The sequence below is a fragment of the Taudactylus pleione genome, unplaced genomic scaffold, assembly GCF_031769625.1.
Source record: "Taudactylus pleione unplaced genomic scaffold, aTauple2 ptg000154l, whole genome shotgun sequence".
Lineage (NCBI taxonomy): Eukaryota > Metazoa > Chordata > Amphibia > Anura > Myobatrachidae > Taudactylus > Taudactylus pleione.
This window is the reverse complement of record NW_028284556.1, coordinates 19,339,040-19,365,992: the sequence shown is the minus strand read 5'-3', so window position 1 is coordinate 19,365,992 and position 26,953 is coordinate 19,339,040. Positions and strand designations below refer to the sequence as shown.

Here is a 26,953-nt window from a genome sequence, read left to right as displayed (position 1 = left end):
AGATCACCGACTTCCACCCGAGCCGAGTATGGGTACTGCAACTAGTTTAGTATAAACACTCAAGAGGATTACATTTCTGCACCAGTAGCATCCCCGCCAGGTTTATGTCAGGCATATACTCGTATCATATATTTATACACAGGTCATAAACAGGAGTAAAGTTTTTTTTTTTTTTTTTTTTTTTAACATTTAATTTGGAGTAAATAAAACATCCTCTGCAATACAGTAGGTATACACTTCTCACATTAAAACATACACCCAATGAATAATATAATATATGTACGATCTGCGAAGAAAGTACCATCAGCTACAGAAACGTAAAGTGATTGCATAAGCGATCATCTCACTTTTAATTGCCAGCCGCCGCTGCATGTGCAGTCTGCAGTAGTGCATGTACAGTAGTGATAAAATTCTATGCTTGTCATGTTATATTGTGGAACAACAGTTTGATTTATAACTAAAAAGGAGGTTTGGAGTAATATGAAAGAATGCGTTTGCTGCTATGGCATACAAGCCACTGCAGATGGATTAACATTTTGCTACGCATCTTGTGACATACATGTGAACAAAGTCTTGAAAGTCCACTTAAAGGTTATTAGGCTTTAATCTATTATTATATTGTAAATGGGTGTTTGTTCTATACCATGATTTTCACATGTTCGTGTTTTCCTTAAATAATTATTTGAAACATGTTTTAATGTAAATAAAGTAAAAAAACTATTTAAATGGAATTACTTCTCCTGCTCATTTTCCCACAATTAAATACATCCTCCTAAACTGAATAGTTTTAAGTGCAGCCCAATAAGTCAAATAATACTGAATGTTACTTATCTTGGGTAGAAAATTCCTCCTGATCCAGTGGCTGCTTGTTCCTGCTATGATTGGACCATCCCTCACACAATGTGGTGTCATTAACTCTCTGTGACCCCTCCCATCCACATTAATAATCTTTGAATTTGGCAAATATAAGAAGTGAAGTGTGTGTCTTGGTACCATTACATACAGTGGAAGAACCATTGGAAGGAAAGCTGGACTTGGTAATACTGTTATTAGGGCCTGATTCAGATTTGTACGCTATTCTAATTGTTGCTGTGATTTTGGATAGTAAAATCTAAAGGCCCCCATACATCAGCAATCTGAAAACCACAATTGAACAATTTGAAGATTTATTGCCCGATCTTAGGATTTCCCAATCGAGCAATCTGCGCCCATACACTACAGATCTTTTTCAGTGATTTGCAGATCGATTGCAGCAAACACAGATCTGGCAATCTTGAAAGGCTCCATCATTTTGCTAGAAACGGTCTGCAAATCTGCTGATCATGTCCATACACTAGCAATCTACAGCCCCAATCGATCTGTGAAATCCAACATGTTGGACAATCTGATTAAACAATTCCAATCACTTTTTGGTTGCAATCTGTGATCTGTGAAGCCCATACATTGCAGATTTTTATACACAATCGATTGCAAATTGCATGATTGCTGCAATCCATCTCTGATGTATGGGGGGCCTTAATGCTGCAGGAGGCATCTCAGGACAAAAGATGCCCTGTTGACACCATTTCAGATCCGAGTGCTACATCTAAATCATGGACACCGTATCGGATCACCTTGTCGCAATGACCGCAGTCATCGCTCACCAGTGTAAGCTCGGCCGGAGCCGGGAAACCTGCATAGGAAGACGTAGACCCTGGCCTCGGCACACCTAAAAAAACGGGGGTGATATGCCCCTCAGGAGTGGTAGTGGCCTCGCCCACTCCCTACCCCTAAATGGTCAATGACTACTACTTTAAAACATTGGTCAGTCTTGCAGGGGAATCACCGATGCTTGAAGCCTGCAGCCTATTACATACTGTATACCCCCCTGACTCATTTTGTACTGTAGTTTAGATAAGGAAAGCAAACATCTGCTTGGTATGAGCAACACCGCAAGTTTTCTATGCACAGAATGCTTTATAAATGTGCCCCATCTGTATTAAAGCTTAAAAATTCCTCTGGGTGTTCTGCTTACAAGTGCAACTGGCTGCCATTGAAATGTGTTATATTCATGTCAAGTAAAATGGTTAAAATAAAACGAAACTTGTCTAAATTAAAGCACTTATATTCTAATACCATGTAAGAAGATCGACTGATATATGCTTATTTATTTATCAATCACATTCTTATTTGACCATGGATGATATGTCTGCATGTAAATCATGTCTTGTGGTTGTCTATTTATGTAAAAGTGTGATTATAAACAAGCAAAAAAGGCGACACTGAAAAGCCTGCTGCAGAATGCACTGTTGCTATAAGAGCTTTTTTGGTAAAATGAAATTTATGACATAAGGCCCCCATACATCAGCAATCTGAAAACCACAATTGAACAATTTGAAGATTTTTTGCCCGATCTTAGGATTTCCCAATCGAGCAATCTGCGCCCATACACTACAGATCTATTTCAGTGATTTGCAGATCGATTGCAGCAAACACAGATCTGGCAATCTTGAAAGGCCCATCATTTTGCTAGAAACTGTCTGCAAATCTGCTGATCATGTCCATACACTAGCAATCCACAGCCCCAATCCATCTGTGAAATCCAACATGTTGGACAATCTGATTAAACAATTCCAATCACTTTTTGGTTGCAATCTGCGATCTGTGAAGCCCATACATTGCAGATTTTTATACACAATCGATTGCAAATTGCACGATTGCTGCAATCTATCTCTGATGTATGGGGGCCTTGAGCGACACAGAAATATTCCACCACTCTTTATTGTTGTGCATCTACTGTACATAGCATAGCCAAACGTACAGTCAGGTCCATAAATATTGGGACATTGACAGAATTTTCATATTTTGTCATCTATTCACCACCACAATGGCTTTGAAATGAAACAAACAAGATGTGATTTAACTGCAGACTTTCAGATTTAATTTGAGGGTAATTACATCCAAATCAGGTGAACGGTGTAGGAATTACAACGGTTTCTATATGTGCCTCCCACTTTTTAAGGGGCCAAAAGTAATGGGACAAACTAAACAATTCTAAATCTAACTTTCACTTTTTAATACTTTGTTGCAAATCCTTTGCAGGCAATTACAGCCTGGAGTCTGGAACACATAGACATCACGAGACGCTGGGTTTCATTCCTGGTGATGCTCTGCCAGGCCTCTACTGCAAATGTCTTCAGTTCCTGCTTGTTCCTAGGGCATTTTCCCTTCAGTTTTGTCTTCATCAAGTGCTCAATCGTATTCAGGTCAAGGGATTGACTTGGCCATAGCTTTACAAAACTCTTTGGTTGCTTTTGCAGTATGCTTCGTGTCATTGCCCATCTGCACTGTGAAGCGCTCTCCAATGAGTTCTGAAGTATTTGACTGAATATGAGCATATAATATTGCCCGAAACACTTCAGAATTCATTCTGCTGCTTTTGTCAGCAGTCACATCATCAATAAATACAAGGGAACCAGTTCCATTGGCAGCCATACATGCCCACACCATGACACTACCACCACCATGCTTCACAGATGAGGTGGTATGTTTTGGATCATGAGCAGTTCCTTTCCTTCTCCATACTCTTCTCTTCCCATCACTCTGGTACAAGTTGATCTTTGTCTCATCTGTCAATAGGATGTTGTTCCAGAACTGTAATGGCTTTTTTAGATGTTGTTTGGCAAACTCTAATCTGGTCTTCCTGTTTTTGTGGCTCACCAATGGTTTACATCTTGTGGTGAACCCTCTATATTCACTCTTGTGAAGTCTTCTCTTGATTGTTGACTTTGACACATATACATCTACCTCCTGGAGAGTGTTCTTGATTTGGCCAACTGTTGTGAAGGGGTTTTTCTTCACCAGGGAAATAATTCTTTTGTCATCCACCACAGTTGTTTTCCGTGGTCTTCCGGGTCTTTTGGTGTTGCTGAGCTCTCCGGTGCGTTTGTTCTTTTTAAGAATGTTCCAAACAGTTGATTTGGCCACACCTAAGGTTTTTGCTATCTCTCTGATGTGTTTGTTTTGATTTTTCAGCCTAATGATAGCTTGCTTCACTGATAGTGACAGCTCTTTGGATCTCATATTGAGAGTTGACAGCAACTGCTTCCAAATGCAAATGTCACACCTAGAATCAACTCCAGACCTTTTACCTGCTTAATTGATAATGAAATAATGAGGGAATAGCCCACACCTGTCCATGAAATAGCTTTTGAGTTGATAGTCCCATTACTTTTGGCCCCTTAAAAAGTGGGAGGCACATATTAAAACTGTTGTAATTCCTACACCGTTCACCCGATTTGGATGTAATTACCCTCAAATTAAATCTGAAAGTCTGCAGTTAAAGCACATCTTGTATGTTTCATTTCAAAACCATTGTGGTGGTGAATAGAGGCCTAAATCTGAAAATTCTGTCAATGTCCCAATATTTATGGACCTGACTGTATGTTGACACTCAGATATCACTTAGGCTTGTTGGCATTCATATGAAGTTGGTCCCCCCTTTTGCTGATACTCTTCTGGGAAGGCTTCCAACTAGATATTGGGACATGGCTGCAGGGATTTGCATCCGTTAAGCTATAGAAGAGTGGTTGTACACTGATGTTGGGTCATAAGGCATGGATTGCAGTCGCCTTTCCACTTCATCCCAAAAGTATTCGATTGGGTTCAGGTCAGGGCTCTATGAAGGCCAATTCACTTCTTCCACACTCTGCAAAACAATTTCAATGGATTTCCTTTTGTGCATGGGATGCTGAAACAGGGGAGGGTATTCCCCAAAATGTTGTCACAGTTCTCTATAATGTCATTTTATGCTGCAGCATTTGTGATTTTACACTATTCCAACAGCCATCTTGCATCGGTCATGGTGAATCTGTGGCTTGTCTACGGCTGCGTGGCCATTCCATTCCATGCATCTCTTTACGAGCAGTTCTTGTACTAACGTAGGTTCCGTGGGGTGTTTGTAACTATGCAGTGCATTGCAACCAGATGATGATTTTGGTACAGCTAATGTTTGACTAGAGATTGTATGGCTGTATGCTGGATTTTAGGCACTTGTTAGCAATGGGTGGTGCTGGAATAACCAAACGCACTAGGATCCCAAATACGTTTGGTCTTGTAGTGTGTATTCACAGCCCATTGCCTACCCACAGGATCGGCACACATCTCCTGGTATACGTCTTAAGTAACCAGGACCAGTCCATTTATCTAATTGCCTACAAATAAGTCCATCAGAAAGGGGCCTCATCAGGATATGAAAGTTATAACAATAATGTGCTTAGATTCAAATCAAACAAATTTAAGTAATCCGCTTTCTTTTAGGTCAGCGAACGGAACTTTAGAATTTCAGGAAACTAAAACTACACAGTAAATGTGAATGATTACAATTTGAATATAAGCTCCTTCATGTCACAGACCTTTCTATTTCATTCAGTTATGAAATTGTATTTATATTTTTGTTTCATTTGTTTGTTTTATTTGTACTCTGTCCTGTTAATCAGGAAACCAAATTTAGCAAAACCTTTTGAAATAAGAGATTTGACTATGTGTGACTGTTTGTGTTGACATGACCCATCTTAACCTCCAGTGTAATCGGCAATCCCAAACCATACACTAATTGGATTAAACCACAGTTCTTGACTTTAGAGAAATGACCTGAATAAGTTACTAACATTTTTGAAATATTTCTCTACTGATTTAATGCAGCAAGGAATTTTAAAATGCTTGTTTTTATTGGTATTGTGCACCTACTGCTTTTTATAAAATTAAGTTTTCTTTTTGGCATAACTCTCCAGTAAAGTTACTAGAAAACCTTCTATGTATCTTTTTTTTTTCTCGATTTACACTTTTTTTTGCTTTTGACAAGAGTAGAACTTGGCAGGCAGCCACAATTCAACAATGCTGTTTCTCTGTGCAAATATGTTTCAACCATAAAACAGCAACAAAATGCAAAACATAATTGCAGGCATCCTATTATGAATTAATAGATTGAAGCATCTAAATAAGCAGGCAAAATTGGATACTCTCTAATAGAAATAGAAATTTAGGACAAGTGTTATTATTGGGTGCTATGAGAGTACTAAATTGTTCATATATAAACACATTAATGAGCAAAAATAAATAATATAGAAAATGTTCATAAAAGTATAATTTTTTTCATTTTCGCTGATTCATCTGTGTTTATATGAACAACTTGGTATACACAGTGTCCAATATATATGTATAATAATGTGTGTGTGTGTATATATATGTATATAGATATATAATCCTAAATGTCTAGTACTCTTAGGTTTCTGGGTAGAACCCAATGTGACATACAGTAGGCGCTTTCTATATAAACTGTTTTTCTTCTTCGGGGTCCACAGCCATTACGTTGGGGTATGAATCCTGGTCACCAAACAGTTAACACAAACGAGCTCTCTGCTCCCAGGATGCATCGGGGTTCCTCCTCATATACCCCACCCCCTGCCTCAGGTAGCCTGTTCTTCCTGTTTGGTGTGTTCACCACATAGACAGTGGGACTGCTGGAGCAGTCCTGCAGACGAGTACAAAAAAAAAAAAAAGTTTTACTCTCTATCTCAGCGGGTGGTCTGAGCTGTCCTGGAAGCAGCCTCGCGCCTGATTGGAGGTGCACCGGCCACGCGCTGCAACTACCTCCTCCGGCGCCGCACCGCTGCCTTGGCAGGGGCTTTCTGGCCCTGGACCGCAACCGGATCAAGGGGATGGCAGGTAAGCAGGTGGTCGCGGCGGCCGTTGACGTCGAGACCAAGTGGCGGTCCGGCCTCTGGCAGTGAGACTGGCCGGAGGCGCGCTGCAGTCAGGAGGCATACTTGTTCTCCTAGCCTAGACCACCGGGATTTGATGTTCCTGACCAGCCGGGGCTTGTGGCGGCGGCCAGGTCAGTTTACCGGGCAGGTCCAAGCAGCATAGCGGAGGTACGCTTCCCCGGCGGCCCCTCCCCCAATCCACACGCTAGTTCAGTCCTCTGGCACAGTTGATTGTGGATTGCGCTTCCCAGCCTCCATATAGGGCAGCCAGAGTGTATGTCAGTTGCTCTCTGAACGCTGCTCCTACAAGAGAGGACGTTGGGCAGTCTCCCTGTATACCTTGCCTACTGCTGGTCTAGGTTTTTACAGGCCTCTATCCTACCTAAGCCTAGGCTGATTGTGGTAGTGAGAGCTTATATGCATATGACTCGCAGAGTGTTTATGCATGACATGTGATTGTTCTTTTTACATAAGAAACAGTATCCACAAAAACAACTGTGACTCCTGTAAACTATCACTGTCTTTCCCTTTAACCTTTTTCCTGCAGGTTAAGCTGCAGTAGGGAGGCATACAGCTTATTTCCTACATTAGACTGCCGGGATAAGGGGTCCAAGCAGCGCAGGGGAGGTGCGCTTCCCCGGCGGCCCCTTCCCCAATCCACACACTAGTTCAGTCCTCTGGCACAGTGATTGTGGGTTGTTCCTCCCAGCCTCCATATAGGGCAGCCAGAGTGTATGTCAGTTGCTCTCTGAATGCTGCTCCTTCAGGACGCTGGGCAGTCTCCCTGTATACCTTTCCTACTGCTGGTTCAGGTTTTCACAGGGCTCTATCCTACCTAAGCTCAGGCTGATTGTGGTAGTGAGAGCTTATATGCATGTGACCCGCAGAGTGTTTATGCATGACATGTGATTGTTGTTTTATGGATACTGTTTCTTATGCGAAAAAAACTGTGACTCCTGTAAATTATCACTGTCTTTTCCCTTAACCCTTTCCTACGGGTGTGTGGGTAATTAGGGTGAAACAAAATCACATGTGTACTCAGAACTTGTCATTATTATGTCTCAGAGTCTGAAGGACAGGCGGCTAAGGTCCCTGTGCTGGGGGGGTTTTCCCCACAGGATTTCATACAATCTGAATTATGTGGTTACTGTGTTAAGTAGACAAACCTCCCAGCTTCTGGATAGGAATTCCCTTGGGTTTCCTTTTCCCAGATTATGGACCAAAATACCTTGCTTAGGGCAGGTTGAACATGCTCAAATATCCTATTAAGCTGCTGTGATTTTTGATTAAGAGTCTATGGCAAACGTACTGCTTAAATGCGTTAAGTTTTGCTGAGTTTTGCTGAGTTTTGCTGAGTTATGCTGCCTTTGTTTCTGAAAGACTGTGAAGATGAACACATTACATTGGCCCCAGCTGTAGGCTATATGAGCTACAGTCAGGTCCATAAATATTGGGACATTGACAGAATTTTCAGATTTTGGCCTCTATTCACCACCACAATGGTTTTGAAATGAAACAAACAAGATGTGCTTTAACTGCAGACTTTCAGATTTAATTTGAGGGTAATTACATCCAAATCGGGTGAACGGTGTAGGAATTACAACAGTTTTAATATGTGCCTCCCACTTTTTAAGGGGCCAAAAGTAATGGGACTATCAACTCAAAAGCTATTTTATGGACAGGTGTGGGCTATTCCCTTGTTATTTCATTATCAATTAAGCAGGTAAAAGGTCTGGAGTTGATTCTAGGTGTGACATTTGCATTTGGAATCAGTTGCTGTCAACTCTCAATATGAGATCCAAAGAGCTGTCACTATCAGTGAAGCAAGCCATCATTAGGCTGAAAAATCAAAACAAACCCATCAGAGAGAGAGCAAAAACATTAGGTGTGGCCAAATCAACTGTTTGGAACATTCTTAAAAAGAAAGAACGCACCGGAGAGCTCAGCAACACCAAAAGACCTGGAAGACCACGGAAAACAACTGTGGTGGATGACAGAAGAATTATTTCCCTGGTGAAGAAAAACCCCTTCACAACAGTTGGCCAAATCAAGAAGACTCTCCAGGAGGTAGATGTATATGTGTCAAAGTCAACAATCAAGAGAAGACTTCACAAGAGTGAATATAGAGGGTTCACCACAAGATGCAAACCATTTGGTGAGCCACAAAAACAGGAAGACCAGATTAGAGTTTGCCAAACAACATCTAAAAAAGCCATTACAGTTCTGGAACAACATCCTATTGACAGATGAGACAAAGATCAACTTGTACCAGAGTGATGGGAAGAGAAGGAAAGGAACTGCTCATGATCCAAAACATACCACCTCATCTGTGAAGCATGGTGGTGGTAGTGTCATGGCGTGGGCATATATGGCTGCCAATGGAACTGGTTCCCTTGTATTTATTGATGATGTGACTGCTGACAAAAGCAGCAGAATGAATTCTGAAGTGTTTCGGGCAATATTATATGCTCATATTCAGTCAAATGCTTCAGAACTCATTGGACAGTGCTTCACAGTGCAGATGGACAATTACCCGAAGCATACTGCAGAAGCAACCAAAGAGTTTTTTAAGGCTAAAAAGTGGAATATTATGCAATGGCCAAGTCAATCCCCTGACCTGAATCCGATTGAGCATGCATTTCACTTGATGAAGACAAAACTGAAGGGAAAATGCCCCAAGAACAAGCAGGAACTGAAGACATTTGCAGTAGAGGCCTGGCAGAGCATCACCAGGGATGAAACCCAGCATCTGGTGATGTCTATGCATTCCAGACTTCAGGCTGTAATTGCCTGCAAAAGATTTGCAACAAAGTATTAAAAAGTGAAAGTTAGATTTAGGATTGTTTAGTTTGTCCCATTACTTTTGGCCCCTTAAAAAGTGGGAGGCACATATAGGAACCGTTGTAAGTGGGTTGCCCATCCCCCCTCTCTCCTAATTAGGAAGACTCAGCTGAGTTCAGTACTGATTGGGGAGGGGAGGGAAGTTGGCTATCCCTGAGTATGTCTTGTTCCCAGGAAAGTGCATAACATTGGAATCCTACCAACTTTTGTTGCTTGGATTCAGTACCGATTGATGCAAATCTACAGGTAGATTTTGCAAAACTGGTCAGTTAGGCATGAATGTGCTACTGTTAAAAAATTTATTTTCCTGAAACCCCTAAACTGTGGTTCGGGGTTAGAGAGTGCTTCACATGTATGTTTTCTGTAAGCCGACGCTTGTAGTAGGTTACTTGCAAATGTTCTCAGGAGATTTGGTTCATCTTCCTGGGTGCCTCTCTGTGGATGGCCAGGTTATACAGAGCTTGATGTCCTACTTAGCCTTGTCGGCTGTTTGTAGTTGACTAAAAATGTTGTTGCATGTTTGTATATATGCCTCCACTCTGGTGATCAGGTCATACAGAGCTCTAGGTCCTACCTGGTGTTTGGTAGTTAGCTTAGTGTGTATGAACAGTGAATATGTGTGTATGTATGTATGTGTGTATATGTATGTATATATGTGTGTGTGTGTGTGTGTGTGTGTATATATATATATATATATATATATATATATATATATATCTATCTATATATATATATATATATATATATCTATATATATATCTATGTATCATGTGCATTACATGTGACTTATGGAATTGGCTGTATTATGCTGCCTTGTCAGCATAAATCTATCACTACTGTTTCTCCTCATGTAACCCGCTACAAAGATATGTGGGTACATTGGATGTAAAATGATGGTCACATTAATACTAGACATTGGATAAAACTTGTATGTCCAATGAAAAGGTAAGACAGATGGCTGGGGCCCCTGAGTTGGTGGCATGTGTGACCTGTAGCAGTAGCCCCTATGGTTATGCCCTCTATTTCCATCATGAATGGACATTTCACCTACAGCCATACCACACTGGACATGCCCAGTCTCATCTGACTTTGGAGGCTATGCCGTGTTGGTCCTGGTTGGTGCTTTGATTGGAGACCACCTGGGAATACCAGGTGCTGTAGGCAGTGGTTGAGGCAGGCATCATCTTTAGTAGCCGTTCAACAATTACTACAGGCTGCTAGGTCTTTGCAGCCAAAGATCAGATGGCGTCGGCCCCTTACGCGGGCCAGGCCACAGAGAGGGGCGATGAGGGTGACCTCACTGGACTTAATATAAATGGGTTGTGGTGGTCACTGTTCTAAAGAGTCACCACAGTAGTCAAATCTACCAGATCATAGCGCAGGTTGTGGACAGGTTGGCGACAGGCTGTGCTAACCCTGATATTAAGGTATCAACCTACCATGTTTAGGCTTCCTGGGCATCTATCCTGGAGGGACATGTGTGCTCATTCGGATCAAAAGGTGACTTCGTCCTTAGCAGCCTTCCAGCAGTTATGGCAAGCAGCTAGGCTAGTACAGCCTAAAGAATCAGAAGGCGGTCGGTCTCACGCTCCATGCAGCCCTCAGATTCTGGTACATCTTCTGGTGTCTAGGCACGGGTCTCCTCCCAGGAGTCACTCTCAAGAGAGGAAGACCGTCTCCCAACAGTACGTCTCCTCCCTGATCAGAGGGGTGAAAGCGATGCTTGTGGAGCCGGTATAAGGAGAGGCTCCAGTGTTCTAATGCCAGAAAGTTGGGAAAGCCTCCCAAATCTGACTACAGCCAGACCATACTGGACATGCCCAAGATTGTTTGATCTTGATGGCTAGGCAGCATTGAGCCCAGTTAGTACTTGGATGGGAGACCACCTGAGATACCAGGGGAACGTAGTAGGGAGTTTTCTCCGGGCATGGAAAATCCATATTACCAGAAAGGTTGAGGCCTTATATCCCTTTCCAGTACCATTGGCATTCGCCTTTAAATGTTCCACTGATAGGAGATTGGAAGCCGCTTTCAGGGCAGTCTTCCTCTGTCGGGAGCTGTTATTTGCCCGGCCAGGGAAAACGTCCTGGAACTAAGGACAGTATTCAGGAGCGCTTTTCAAGCTCAGGAAATACTAAAGGGGCAGGCCGGTCTAGGTGCAATCTATCAACACCACCGCAGTAGACTGCCTCAGCTATCAATGGGGAGAATGTCATTTTCCAGCAAGATCGGTTGTGTTCATACCAGGAGTCCTTAATTTGGAAGTGGACTTCCTAGGCCAGCAGGATATACGCTAGAGAGTGTGGGCTCTTCATCCACAGGTATTTCAGAGCCTTGTGGATGGATGGGTCTTCTAGAGGTAGACCTCCTGGCTTTGAGTCACAAGCACAGGGTCCCCAGGTACGGGTACAGTGTTTGTGGATGCTCTGGCAGTAGAGTAGAACTTCAAACTATTGTATTTGCTTCACCCGCTATCCCTCCCTCTAAGGGTTAACGGGAATATGCAACAGTAATACTGATGGCCCCTGCTTGACCCAGACACTGCTGGTTCGCCAACCTGCAGAGTCACTCCATAGACACTCTGTGGCCTCTTCGGCTAAGGTCGGACCTGTTAATACAGGATCCCTTCCTGTATCTAGACCTGAGTCGTCCATCTTGGACGGCATGGTTCTTCAGACCTCTGCCTTGAAGAAAGGGTGTTCTGTAGTTCAGAGGATAAGAAACTTACTTCTGGCTGCAGTTATTAAAACTTTGTATGTTCTCCGGGGTGAACTGAGAAAATGTGGCCCTAGGGGGTTAGAATTCTCGAGTATGTTCTTCTCGTCAGACTGGAGCGTCTCTGATCTAGCAGCACTTTCTTCCCGCTTTCCCATTTTACTAAGTCATCGGGTGAGAGCGGTACTTCATACTAGGGCGGAATACCTTCCAAGAGTGGTATTCTGGTTCTATATGAATGTAGAGATTGTGGTCCCAGCTTTCAGACTACAAGCCTCTCGGTAGGTGAGGCTTTCCTTGGATGTTGGCCGTGCGCTACATAATTATGTGGATCGTGCCAACAGCATGAGGAAGTAGGTTCCTTTTTGTACTGTATGACAGTCATAAGACTGGCCAGCCAATAAGCGGACGCTGGTCAGATGGATTCATATGACGATTCCTCAGGTCAGAATAGTCTGGTGGTGCCAGACTCAGTAAAGATACATCCACACGGTCAGTGGGGCCTTCATGGGCGGCCTGCTGGGGTGCCTCTGCTGAATACTTCTGCAGGGCAGCCACATGGTCTTCCGTCCATACCTTTTGTCAATTGTTATGCCTTTGACACTTTTGCCTCTTAGGATGCCTCCTTCGGGCGTAGGGTTCTCCTCTCTTCCGAGAGTCAGGAGCGTCCCCGCCCGTAGGTTTAGTGCTTTGGGATATCCCCAACGTAATGGCTGTGGACCCCATGGACCCCGAAGAAAAAGAGTTAACAAAGGTATGTTATACCATAATTCTTATTATCTAATGTGACTCTCTTGCAACAAGTAGTACACAAAAGCAATTGGATACATCTGAATAAATGAGGGACACCAAGCATACTGAAGTACAGTAGGATCCTCTACATAGGTATAGATTTTAATTAATTAGGCAATTTAATACCCTTTCATACAAACTTCTACTGGAGTGCCGTGTACCAGGAAATTACTTTGAACAGAGGGTCACAATTTTTTTTTCACAGCTAGCCTCCCAGCAAATCTAGTGTTATTCTAGCAGAAACAAAGGGTATGGGATTGCACTCCACTAGTATGAGTCTTATTGAGATATATAAAACATCAAGGATAAAAGGCCAAGCAAGTTATAAATCTATTATTTATTATAAATGGATTAAATTATACAATTAATATATTATCTATCAATATTGTAAACTGGGTCCCAGTAATCTAAATACAATAAAATATAGCAAGATAGGTATAGACTCCAAATTTCTTATAAAATAAGAGCACCATTGACTGTGCTTAGTGTATTCCCATCACAACCTCAGCTTGACTTGACAAATTTGATGAGGTATGGTTGTGTATATCACTCTAATTTATATTCGTAAAACCGGGAACGGTTTCATCAGACCTTAGTGGAAGATCCGTCTGGCAAAGCTGTGCCCAAAATGGCCTGAAGCCCACTATATTGCACCTGTAGTTCCCAGGATTAAGTGGATACTTCGGGGGCTATATGTCACACCTAGTGCAGTCCCATCTGACAGAGCCGATGCTCTCGGTGTAAGCTTTACCTGTTGAGGCCAATTCATATTAGCTAGGATACAGCTTTCGGTCTGTGGTATCGGGTTGGTGATATTGACTTGTACTCACAGGTTCTCCGCACACTTCTTCCTGTATTTTTTTTTTTTTTAATTGCGGGGGGGGGGGGGGGGAGGGGGTGTTGCAGACATATGTCTGAAACACCCCCCCTGCATTTCCTTCTGCAACCCCCCTGCTTAGCTTACGCTTGCCTCCGGTGATGTCCTCTGGGGCTCCGCTCAGCTGGTCTGCACTGTGACCCTGGTCTCCGGTCCCTGGATGCAGGTGCGAAGGTAAGTAGAGTGGTTAGGGTGAGGGTTAGGCACTAGGGGGAGGGTTAGGTTCAGGCACCGGGGAGGGAGGGTTAGGATACCGACAGACAGGTTTCTGTATCTAAACCCTGTTGAGATTTTGAATGCCAGGATCCCGTACCCATTCCTCCTCTAGAACAAAGGATATTCAACATGCAGTCCTCCAACTGCTGTGGAACTAGACATCCAAGCATGTCCTGCCACAGGTTTAGCATGCCCTAATAGCAAAACTTTGATGTGTAGTTCCACAGCAGCTGGAGGGCAGCATGTTTAATACTAATGCCTTATCCACAGTGTGTGCTTTCTCAGTGGTTTCACAAGCATAACACTGATGCCATCCATATGCCAGGTTTTTTTCAGGTTTGTTTAGGAACACCCTCACAATGATTGTCCTGTTTGTCAGATTGACAACATAATTTCACCATGTATCATGCAATGGTCATTGGTTGAAAAGACAATATAAATGGTAATAATGATCGCACGCATAACATTTACTTTTACGGCTGTGTGCAACATCACACAACACCAGTTTATGCTTTATATCCCTATGGGGGCTATATACAAATTTCAAAGTAAGGTGGGTTTTTTGTGTTTTAGATATTTTCATAGTTATGAAGTGTAATTGTGTTTTCATGCTATAGAAAATTTCTAGTTTAGAAAGGCTGGTCTTTCCCCGAAGTTCCTGAAAAGACAAGTTAGAGCAATCTCCTGACATAGTGAAACTCTTTTGGTCTGCAGCCTAATTAGTGTAGAAATATAAGCCTAATTAGAGCTTATAAAATGATCTACCGAGGATATCCCAGGAGGTATAATCACAGAAGCCAGTTCTGTGTGAAAGTGGAATTTTATCTTGCTATAGTATGTATCCTAGTGATCTCTGTATGTACTAACCACTCTGACCTCAACCCTCTTCTCTCATAAAATATATATACTTAGTTTTCATAGAATTAAAACTTCAAAATCTTAGTACAAGTGGGTTACTAATATAGACTATCTTATTTCATGTATTTTACAGGACAAGAGCGGTTTGGGAACATGACAAGAGTATACTATAAGGAGGCTGTGGGAGCCATGGTAGTGTTTGATGTGACAAGAGGATCCACCTTTGAAGCTATCACCAAGTGGAAATCTGATCTGGATAATAAAGTCTTCCTTCCCAGTGGTGGTCCAATACCAGCTATTCTTCTTGCCAACAAATGTGATCAAAAGAAGGAGAACAACGTGCAAAGTCCTTCTCAGATGGACCACTTCTGTAAAGAAAATGGTTTTGTTGCATGGTTTGAAACCTCTGCAAAGGTAACTGGTCTGCACATACATAACATAAGCAACATTAAGTAAACTAAAACAATCAAATCCTTAGTCATTCTTTATTATGGCACACATACTAACCCATGTAAGTGTGCTTGACTTATTTTGTCACTTTTTTTGGGCTGCTCACATTCCAACACCTAGGTTGGTCATTTTTCTGAGCAGTACCCACACAAATTATACTTTTTTAATATTATTATTTATAGCACAAGACTGTATATTCCAAAAACAGTTTTACATTTTTAATTTTTTTTTTGCTTAAAGTCTGAATGAATACAGTAGTTTCTGACAGATGGTGCAATCACAGAGAATATAAAATCTCACTTTTGTACATTAGCCAAATAAAAGTTTTTTAAAATTTATACATGCCCTCCGTTTAAATGACTGTCCCCCACTCTGTAAGAGTTGGTGGGGGTGGGACACTTGCTCTATGACATCATCACACACAATGATGTCTCTTTATGCTACCTTTCACACTACCCAAAAAGAAATACTCACTGGTCTACTTTGATTACCTTTCATTTCACCACTGAACTCCAAGCGCTATTATACCTTCGGGGCAAGACCCAATCGTCTTTACAGGTGACCCCTAGTCCAAAAAACAATACAGAATTCCTTGGGTTAAATGAAAAAATGAGTTCTTTCTTGCAAAATTAACTATACAATGTGAAAGTGGTGGTCCCTCATGAGATGCAGATTTAGCAATAGAGTTTCTCTCTTTAAAAATTCTCTATATATGTATGTTTTCAATATTTATTATATATTATTTATTATTCCTATATAAATCAGATGTCTGGGGTACTTATGAATAAATGTGAATGATAATGTATTTTATATATCCACTTTGGATATGTGGAACGCAGAAATATACTGCTGGAATGCATGAACAGTCTTTGGTCTTTGCTCATGCGCATTAGTAGAAGGAAAATAAATGGAACGCAAAACTGTTCCTGAAACGAAACATGTGACTCCGTATCAGAAAGAGGCTTGGATATGGATGATTAACGCATGCGCATAGCGCTGTTCTGTGGAGTTAAAAACCAGGAGAAGTAAACAAACGATCCACACTTCTGAGGAAGCCGCTGATTACCCATAAAGGCGGAGAAACGCGTAAAGAACCCTGTGAGCTTTATTACCAGCTGGTATATACTATATATACGGAGAAAGCTGTGAGTACAGATTTTTTTAAGAGATGGAGCATTCTTATGCTTTCATAAGATGACAAACTTATATTAGTTCAAAAGCCACTGCCTTCTTTTTTTGCATGCATGCTTTTGGAAAATCATACTAACAAAACAGCTTGCCAACAATGACAGACATGAATTTGTACTGATGCATTAAGAGCTTGCTAACAATCTCTGAATAACTATATTATTTCCCCTCCGTTTTCTAACTAAACTACTTGCTTCATACTTTTTTCTGCTACAGCTAAAAAATCTTTACTGCATCTGACACCTGATGGCTTATGGAGTTCGGGACTAATTATCTAATTACAAGCATAAGGATAAAACAAAATAATACAAAAGACCGCTCCATCGAATGCTTTTTATGAGCAATATTGCTTGATTTTTTTTTTTTACAATCAGTCTTAATTATATACAGTATAACGGGCGGTACATAAGTGGTGATTTTATTGCAATTCATTATTCTTTAATCATTGTAAATTGATATTGCCCTATAGTGAGTTGCACATTTATGTGGGTTATACTATTAAATATATTTCTTGTCTTTTAGCGCTGTCCTATTTCTTTTTGCATGTTCTGCCATAGAAAGCTAGTAAATAGGTTACTTGAAAATGCTTAACAAAGGTTTGACAAATGCCATCGTACCTAAAAACTGGGCCATAGCCTGGGGTGTCCTGTGTGCAGACTTGGACTGTGTAGCCGGGGAGTCTGTGAAATCCCCGGTGGGCCCCACTGTTTTCCAGCCACGTCTCTAACGCAGGAGAGCGGGGCCTATGGCGCAGTTTACTACCACAGGCTGCAGTGCAACTGCTTGCCGGGTAGTCATCAAGGCTGTGACTGACCCGGCCAGCAGTAACACGCAGAGAACCGGGGCACAATGCAGTCCCTCAGCACTGCACTACTGGGTAATAAATCCCAGTAGTATTTGCAGAGGGGTCAGAGGAGCATGTGCTGAGCTCTGATTGGTGGAGCCCATCACATGCTCTGACTTGTGGAGATTAACAGCAGCGCAGCCTCATAGGAATGACTCATGTGAGGCTGTGACTGCTGCTCTGCTGGCAGCTGTGGCCTCTGGTGAGTACACTGTGTGGGCATTTCAGTGTGGCAAAATGTGGGGGGCACTGCAGGTGGCATAATGGGGGTACTACAGTGTGGTATAATGTAGGAGGGGCACTACAGTGTGGCAAAATGTGTGGGGACTACAGTGGCATAATGTGTGGGCTCTACAGGTGGCATGGCATAATGTGAGGGGCATTACAGTGTGGTATAACGTGTGGGGCATTATTTTGTGGTATAATGTGGGTAAATGAGACCACTACACATGTACTAACAACTGACCAGACTTGCAAGGGTAACTGGGTGGCTCACAACTAACTCTGACTCCTCCATACTCACCACTACTTATCTGCACTACCCCCTGATCCCTCTTTACTAAACACTATCTCTGCACTACTTCCATGACACTTCGGTACTCTCCACTACCTATCTGCATTACCCCCTGACCCCAAGTTACCAAACACTATCACCCTGCACTACCATCCTGATACCTCCATACTCACTACTACCTATCTGCACTACCCACCTGACCCTTCCTTGGGATTTAGTTACTATCCCGGCGCTCAGAATACCGGTGCAGTCAGAATCCCGGCGCCAGAATGCCGACAGCATTTGGAATCCTGGCGCCAGAATCCGGCAGTAAGTATTAGGGTTAGGCTGCGAGAGGGGAGGGGTAGGGTTAGAGTTAGGCTACAGGGGAGGGATAGGGTTTAGGGTTACGGTACTTACCTAGTTGGGTCAGGATTCTGTCAGGATGGTGCTGTCGGTATTGTGACCGCCGGCATCCCAACCACCAGGATCCCGTTCCCAACCCCTCTTCTTACCAAACACTCTTTGTCTTCACTACAGTACCTCCCAGACCCCTGCATATTCACCACTGCCACTCTGCACTGTTCCCTTGACACTTCCATACCAAACATGACCTCTCTGTTTGTACGATCCCCCTGGCTCCTCCATACCAAACACTGCACTGCCTCCATGACCCCTCAATGCCCATCACAGCCTCCCTTGCCCACATTACTGACTGCCATGCACAGGAGTAGATCACAAAATTACTAACTTTACCAACTAATATATATATTTATTTATTTTTTTCATATTTGAGTTTTATAGTTTTCTATTTTTAGTATATAAAAGGGTCATACATTATATCAATACTTTTTCCCATTATAATTGGCCACACATCCTCCAGTGACTGGCCACACCCCTTTGTGGGCCTCTATTACTGCATTCCCCTGTGGGCCCTTCATGCTCCAGTCCGCCATTGCCTGTGTGACTCCTTTTCCAAGCACTACTGTGTCATGTAACACTCTTGACACGGGCATTTTGAGAGGATGGGGCCCGTGTGCACTCGTGCGGGGTCCCCTCCTCTCTCCCTGGTGGCTGGCAGCCGACTGACGCGGCTGGCCAGCTACCGGAGCATTAGTAGACTCCGGGCACTAGAGTGTGCCCAGAGTCTACTGCGCATGCGCAGAACGCCGGAAAAATGGCTGCGGTGGCCATTTTTCCGGTGTTCTGAGCAGCCGTGACACCCGACGCGGGACCTCGGACAGGTAAGTTTAAAAAAAATATGGCTGCAGTGTGTGGGGTGCGGGGCCCCCCTGGACATTATAGATACGCCACTGTCTTGACTGCAGAAAACTCTGTTGTGAGTGAACTCCCTGCTCTGACTGTTGACACTGGCATCTAATTGATTCAACAGAATGCGATTTACACGGCCCAGCATACTGGAACACCACATGTAAACTTGCTGAGTTGGGAGCACAGATCAGCTCATATCCATTCAAGTAGTTTTTGGTCACACTCTGGCATGGAAGTACTCAAAGAGAAACTAACATATGATCAGTTTCCCTCTGAGTAAATGCAGAGACACAGTGTGGCTGTGAGTGAAGGGGAGGCACTAATAATAAAGAATGAGGGGGTTAATGTTGAGATGAAAAGTAAAGAGAAATATAAAAATGATGCACAGTGGAAGGGTTAATGATGATGCAAGAAGGTGTGGTTAATAATGACTCCAGATTCGGAGGGCTAATAACGATGATGGAGTTGGTGATAGCTTTGAAGATGGGTGTTAATTATTATGATTATAGTGATGGGGAGATAATGAAGAAAAAAACTCTACATTTGCTGGATTCAGCAGGATCCTGGCACATTTTTATATAGCAGAAAATAGCTCCTGATCATCTCTCTTCTCGGCTCTTAGTAACTGTAGAGGTCTAACACTGCAGATTTAGGGCTTGCGGAGTGTAATTTGTGGATTTGTGCATTGTCCGTGCTCTGGAACTAGAACACATAAGTATGAATAACTCGGTCATACGCATTTCCATATGCTCTACACTTACTACTGGAGAGGTATAGCTGGGTTGTAACGACATCCTCGAGTAGGCAAAGTTGAGCGAGGGAAAATGCAGTTTATGTTGGGGGTAAGCAAAAAAGTGCCTTTTTAGTGGCATATCTTTGCACCACGTATTTTGTAGGTACAAATGTGCATATATGATGATCATACACAGGGGGCAAGCGCGTCACAAGATGTGTACAATTTTTTCCGTTTGAGAGCAACCTATTTTCTATTTACTTCCAAACTTCAATCAGGCCATTATTATCTAACGTCAATGGTGATCGGCAAATGCCAGAAGGGCCAATGGCAAGATGGGCCTTTTTTGGTGTTAAACCCTGGCCGAGCATCTCCGCCTCCCGGCACTCTACTCGTCCAGGATACTGAAAGACGGGGACCCCCCACGGCTAGCGGCATGCCCATGTGTGACGTAACCACACCCCTTCTCAGTGAGGCCATGCCCCTTTTGCGGGGGGGTGTGCGGGGACTGCCAGGGCTGCTAAATAGCCCCAGTCCATCCCTGGGCAGTGGTCTCTGTTATACATAAGCAAGCGAGAGAGGACAGATACTACTCCTGAGATCATTGATGATGAACTGATGGTACACACAGGAACATCAGATCATCATTGATAGGAAAAGTATAACATGTTACACCTTCTTCTTTGCCTCTGTAAAGTGCCCATGAGCATTGTCAGTACATATATCCGAGTTTAGCTGAGTGCATCTGAGCATGTGACCTATTGGCAGAATGCCTAGGGATGGACACTGGGGTCTGTAACGTGATAGATGGCATGGTGTAAATTTATGTATATAACCACAGATAACATACTGTACACCCAGGTACCAGAGTACTAAGTCAGTTGCGCAGCAGAGGTGCTGGTGGCGGTTAGTCCACACGTGGTACAGCTTAACCAGGTGTCAGGTTTATTTAACTAGGTAGAACAATAAGTGTCATGTACTGTAGATACAGGGTTAAACAGGTGTATTGAATGCAGTCTGTAGCATAAGGGTGTTGTAGTGCTCTGGGTGCTAACATGGTATACACAGTGGTTATTGGCGCTATGCCCTTCTACACAAGTGTTGGTGATATAGGTTACTTCCAGGGTCTGTAGAGCTGTAAATGGATGGCTGAATACTGGAAGGCTGAGGGCACATCCATATACATGTACCGCACATGCACAGTAGCACATATCAGAGGTCAGACCTGCTAATGAGTCACGGAGGGTCCTAAAGAACGCCGGCTTTGCTACCATGTGGATGGAGGCAGCGCTGACAGCTCCTCATTCAACAGTAAATGCTTTCCTTGTCTGTCTCTCTCTGTATAGGTTAAAAAAGGGGGGCGGGGTTGGGCTGCACATCCTAAATTAAACACAATAAGAGGTGCTACCTTGCTGAGGTCTGTAGTTCAACAGCAGAAATAGAAGGGGGGCGAAAGCAGATGCACACTCTAAGCACTAAGAACAGTGAATATCACAATATATATAATAAAATATCAATAAACATGGTTTTAAATTATGTATGCGTGTATTTAAGATACACTTGTTGGTGCTAGCACTCCTCTTACCAGGTGATTTTAATTAGTATGGGTCCTGTACATTGCAGTACACACATGTAATGGGCGCTATTACAGGTAAGTCCTAGTTACAGTTATACAATGTGTCAGTATTAGGGATGTTAGGGACCCACCTGATGAGGTTCACCTTGATGTGGTAGGTGGGCAAACATCTTTGGCCAAATATGTACCAAGAACCTCAATTTAAAACCATGTTTATTGATAGTTTAATATATATATTGTGATAGGATCACTGGTAAAGTGGTCTGTGGCAGGTACATTTGTCCCAGACTCCTGTCTTTTGTGTTTTAAATCCCCAGGAGAAAGTCTGCAGTGTAGCAGGCTTGAGTTTCGGCTTTTTGAAAAGCCGGTTTGGGACCTGGGGGTTGTGGGTGAGAGGAGAGGGAGGGCTCCACCCACGGCCACTCCAGGTTTTGGTTCTCGCAGCCTGGTAACAGGCTTGTTAGTTTTCCACCTGAGAGTGGCCAATATAAGCCTAGTTTGTTTAGGGCTGATTGTCTCACCTGGGAGAGCAGGCAGGGAGTTTGCTCAGAGACACTTGGATACCTAACTGTGAGTGTTGTGCTGTGCTTTTGTTGCTGGCGAGGGCATTAGGCCCTGCCAGGTTCTGGTAGTGAGGGAACTACCTTTGAAGTTAGTGCCCCGACAGGGCTTGGATTTATATTTTATGTTTTCTTTATGTTTCTGACATTGTACAATAAAGACTGGCGCCAACCAGCTTGTACTTGCATCCAGACTGGTGTGCTGCTTCCCTGCTGCTGTGTGTGTGTGTGTAAGGAAGGAGTCCTCTACCCAGGAGAGGGACCCCCTAACCTGTGTCACAATATATATTCTCTGTATAGGTTAGCAATCTGTCTTCTGTCACCTGTCAAAAACCAGAAAGGAGGCATATAATCTAGAAGATGATCTGTGCGCATGACTTTATGGGTATAGTTCTCACAAAAGTATCACGCTGTAGCAATATAGATAAAATGCTTACATATGCTTGCGCTGCAAACTGTGGGAAAGTTATTTATGAAAACATCTGTCTAGTCAATAGGCTTTAGAACCGATATAGAGGCACCCACTTTGTTTTACATTCATTTTAGAATTACGTGTGGTAATGTGCGTGAGTTGGTATAGATTTATGACTTCCCAATGTGCATTTAAATGCTCTATCAATTATACATAAAAACAAAAGAAACTTGGTAGTGACTGGCTATCCAGGGGCGGAACAGTGAGTCCATTGCAAAATTTGGAGGTGGACAGTTCCAGCCTACTGGGTTCCTATCACTGCTCTCAGAAGCACAAGGCAAGGCCTCTTGTGAGCATGCATTGGTCACATGCACAGAAAAGCCTCAGTTGGCACAGTCTTGGCAGAATGCATTGTTACTAGAGGATCTTGTGCCAGGGTTGAGCTTATTTCTCCTTCGCGCTAGGGACCTGGAAGTGATGTGCAGTGAGGCGGAAGTGCGGTTCCATGCCCATAAAGTCCACCTAGAGAAAAACTTGTCCCCTCGCGGGGTCGCTTCGCTTGCCATGCTTTGGACACAGTAGCTCGCTACGCTCGCCACAAGATTGTATTTCCCCTCTATGTCCACGTGGATGGTAGAGAATGATGTTGGACAGTAGCTGATGACGTCAGGGTCCTCTCTGTGAAGGGAATCTAGAGACTACCCTGGTGCCAGGCAGAAATACTGGAGAATGGACCAAACGTCATGCATACTGCTGAAAGCATAGTAATCAGGACAAGAATAGAGCATGAAGCTTGTGTGGGACAGATGCTCTACTTCTAATAATGTTATTAATAATAATAATTATTTGTACAGCATCTCTCTCGAAAAGGGCTCAAAACACTTTACATTTGCAAGAAATAAACCATACTTCATCTTAGGCGCACTACATGAAATAGTATGGAATACTACACGATGGTCATTCATCCCACCCAGAATAGTACCAGACAAGGCAGCCATCTTCAGCACACAGCAAATAAACTACATATAAACTGTCTAGAGTCAGAGATGAGGTGTGAATGACAATAGAATAAAGGCAATAGCTGAGTCAGGTGCATTACATAATGCTTCCAATGAAGTGTGGAGGGATTGTAAAAGGAATTCATACGATTTACCGCCGGCCGTATGGCTAGCGGTTCTAATCCCGTCAGCGGCATCCCGGCAGAGGAGGAAAATCCTCTAAGTGCCTAAACCGAAGTCCCCCGCGGGGGGTGCCTAACCATAGCACCCCCCCGCCCCTCTTCCCCTATCCTAAACCTAACCTCCTCCCCTTCCCCTAGCCTAAACCTAACCTCCCGGGGGAAGTGCCTAACCCTAAGTTCCCCCCCTCCCTGGGAACCCTAAACCTAACCCCCCCCCCTTCGATCGGTAAGCTGGGTGTCGTGCTCCCGGCGTAGGTAAAATGACAGGCGTCGGGATATTGACGCCTGTCATTTAACCCTTGCCGGAATTAGACAGTCGGGAAGCCGGAGGTCGGCTTCCCGACTGCTTCCCTTGGAAAAGGCTAAGGAAGAGTAGTAGAACTCTATGCAGGTTGTTTAGTGCTTAGGACCTTGTAGAGTGGTCCACAGTACATTGCAAATCCAGGTACAATGCTTCATGCTTTAGATTCAATAATATCAGTCTAAAAAGACTTTCTTGAGGTGTGAAAAGTGAAGCCAGGGAGGCATGATACGTTAGGCATGTAAAGCCGGTTACATACTGGGTGATATACTGAGTGATATATCACTAGTGCGTCAGCGGGTGTGTACCCCTGATATATCTGTGAACTACGTCATTCACAGACATATGGGATCGGTGCTGCAGCACAGCAGATTCCCGATATATCTGCAGATCTATCAGTGCATCTGCTGCTGTGTACGGGCGACCTGTCGATTGCCTGTACACATGCTGAAGGGGACTCTGCAAGGATTGACATCTCATCTAGGCGAGCAAATTCAAATGCCCACTCAGTTGTGATGTCCGTGCTGACAGCACAGACACATAGCCCGTACAATTGGTAAGTGTGTGTCAGCGGGTTGGCCAAAAGGTCGACCCATTGGCCTAGTGTGTAGTACACATATCTGGTAATAAATACCAATCTCAAGTATGGCTAACCCTCCCCCTAGTACCTAACCGTCCACTTAGCTTAACCCTAACCCTTCACTCCCGTAGCTCAACCCTCCACTGCCAGTCCGTGCATAATGTTGGCATTTCACATGTAGATATTCTGCAGATGGCAACATGTTCAATGTTGACATTTCAATAATGTTCATGACATAACTGTCAACATTGTGGTGTTGACATTGTGACTGTATCCCCTCAAAAATGAGAGATGTAACTTGACACAGATTTATTTACATAATATATATATAATATAATATAAACGTGTTGTAGACCATCAACATTTTTAAACTTGATGTATTTTTTTTCAGGATAATGTTAACATTGATGAAGCTGCTCGATGTTTGGTTGAGAACATACTCGCTAACTCCAAGAATTTTCCTGTTGAGGAGAATGATGTTGGAAACGTACAGCTTGATCGGGAGACCTTGCCGGCAGAGAGTAAATCACAGTGCTGTTAACTATTGAAACGCCACAAAGGAGACTGTCATTAAGACTGCTTCTAAATGCTGCTTCAGATGTCTTTATATTCTCTGATTTACTATGATGATGGAGTTTACAGGGTTGTATGTTTCTGTATGTAGAATTTAGCTGCGGCGTGTTTATATTGTGAAGAGCAAAGAGCCATACCTTGTGAAGATCATGTTTACAGTATACCTGCCACACACAGATCTTGATATGTAACAAAGGATGTCATTGTATTATTATATATGTCCTGTCAATCTGACATTATCATTTTGAAGAACAGTCTACTATGTTTTATATGCTTTTTCTTAATTGCATTAATGTATAATGTATAAAACATATGTCATCCTGTCGGGCATTTTATGTGGTCACTGTCTATATATAATACTTATATATTATGAATATTAGTGCACTGAATTATGAGACTACTATAAGTGTTGCTCAGTACTGTTGGCAGCACATTGATGGAAAATTTAAAACTTTACAGTACAGTTTTCCACAATTGGATACATAGTGCTCTTATATGAACCTGTACCAGGACTTCTATTTGAATGTTTGCTAATCATTTATGCAGGACATTTTATGTCCTGGTGTATAGAAAAAACTTCCATATTTCATTAACAGCCAATACGGCTTTGGGGTATATTGCCGAAAAGATGGCGTTCTCAAGCCAATGCTTCTCAGTGGATTGTACGCTAGACTTTGAGCTTAATATTAATGCCACTTTACATTTTTAACTCAAGCTTGCAAAAGCTACCACTTCGTAAATATACCCCTTAGACTGTAATATTTCTGTAAGGAATAGAAGCAGACCTCTAAATGGTTGCTTTGAGTTGTGGCACTTTTTTCTGTACAGAATTGTTTCATAAATATCCTCCTTTTAACTCTAGCCTTAAAGTACTATAGTGTTTTCCGCAACAGTGGAAGAGTGACTTCATAGTCAGATTTACTGTAGTGACACTTAAAAAAGAAAAGCAATAAATTCAAAGACTATCCACGAAACACACAATGTTTTTATGTCCACATAATTACATGCTGCCAATGGTACGTATATATTATTTTATATGCAAGTGGGGGTCTTGGAATATTTTGTGCAGTGCTCTTTTCTAAAACTGGGTTTAACCCTCAAATGCGTAATAGTAACACAACACCAATCAATTAAACACACTATAAAGTATATACAGTTTGTTTATCTTATGTTTTGTTTTAGGAATGGATCAAAATGAATGAGCTTTTCTTATTAATATATCTAGCGGTGTGTTATCTTGCTCACTTTGTTTTATTTGTTTAATTATTTAAATCCTACATTTCAGGAGAGTCATCTGTTGAATAGCCTGTAACTGATCACAAATGACTACATTTGTTTAAAGTACAGCAAGCCTTCCCATTATATACACATTTTCCGGGGTGCCTAACTCATTCTAAAATCTTAATGGAATAATTTTAGTTTGAAGAGTAAACATGTAATTCCATTTTACCTCCAGAGAAAATTCAGTGAAGCAAATGGATTTTGTCACCGTTCTTTGATTTCTCAGGCTCACTGATGGAATTAAAAACTTTGTCACTTTTTGTATATGGAATTGTTTATAAATGATGGGACTTGGCTGAAGCCATTTGTTAATTACTGACTGATATAATTATATTTAGTTTGTGGCTGGTTGTGTTAAATGGAGGTTAAAATCTCAAATATTTCAATCTATAGCTGGGTACATATTAGACGATGTGTACCCAGCACGACATCACCGGCGACTGGACCCGGCTTGCGGAAAGTGCATAC

At 42.6% G+C, this 26,953-nt stretch overlaps 1 protein-coding gene across 1 annotated transcript in view; it reads left to right on the top strand.

The window, feature by feature from the left end:
• Nucleotides 1–26,353, top strand: part of RAB32 (RAB32, member RAS oncogene family) — an 82,762-nt gene extending 56,409 nt beyond the window's left edge. Inside the window, exons 2-3 of the mRNA XM_088474498.1 lie at nt 15,176–15,456; nt 25,023–26,353. Of these exons, the coding sequence (XP_088330624.1) occupies nt 15,176–15,456; nt 25,023–25,172 (431 nt within the window). The 3' untranslated portion in view covers nt 25,173–26,353. The remainder of the gene's footprint in view (nt 1–15,175; nt 15,457–25,022) is intronic.
• Nucleotides 26,354–26,953: the final 600 nt, after the last annotated feature.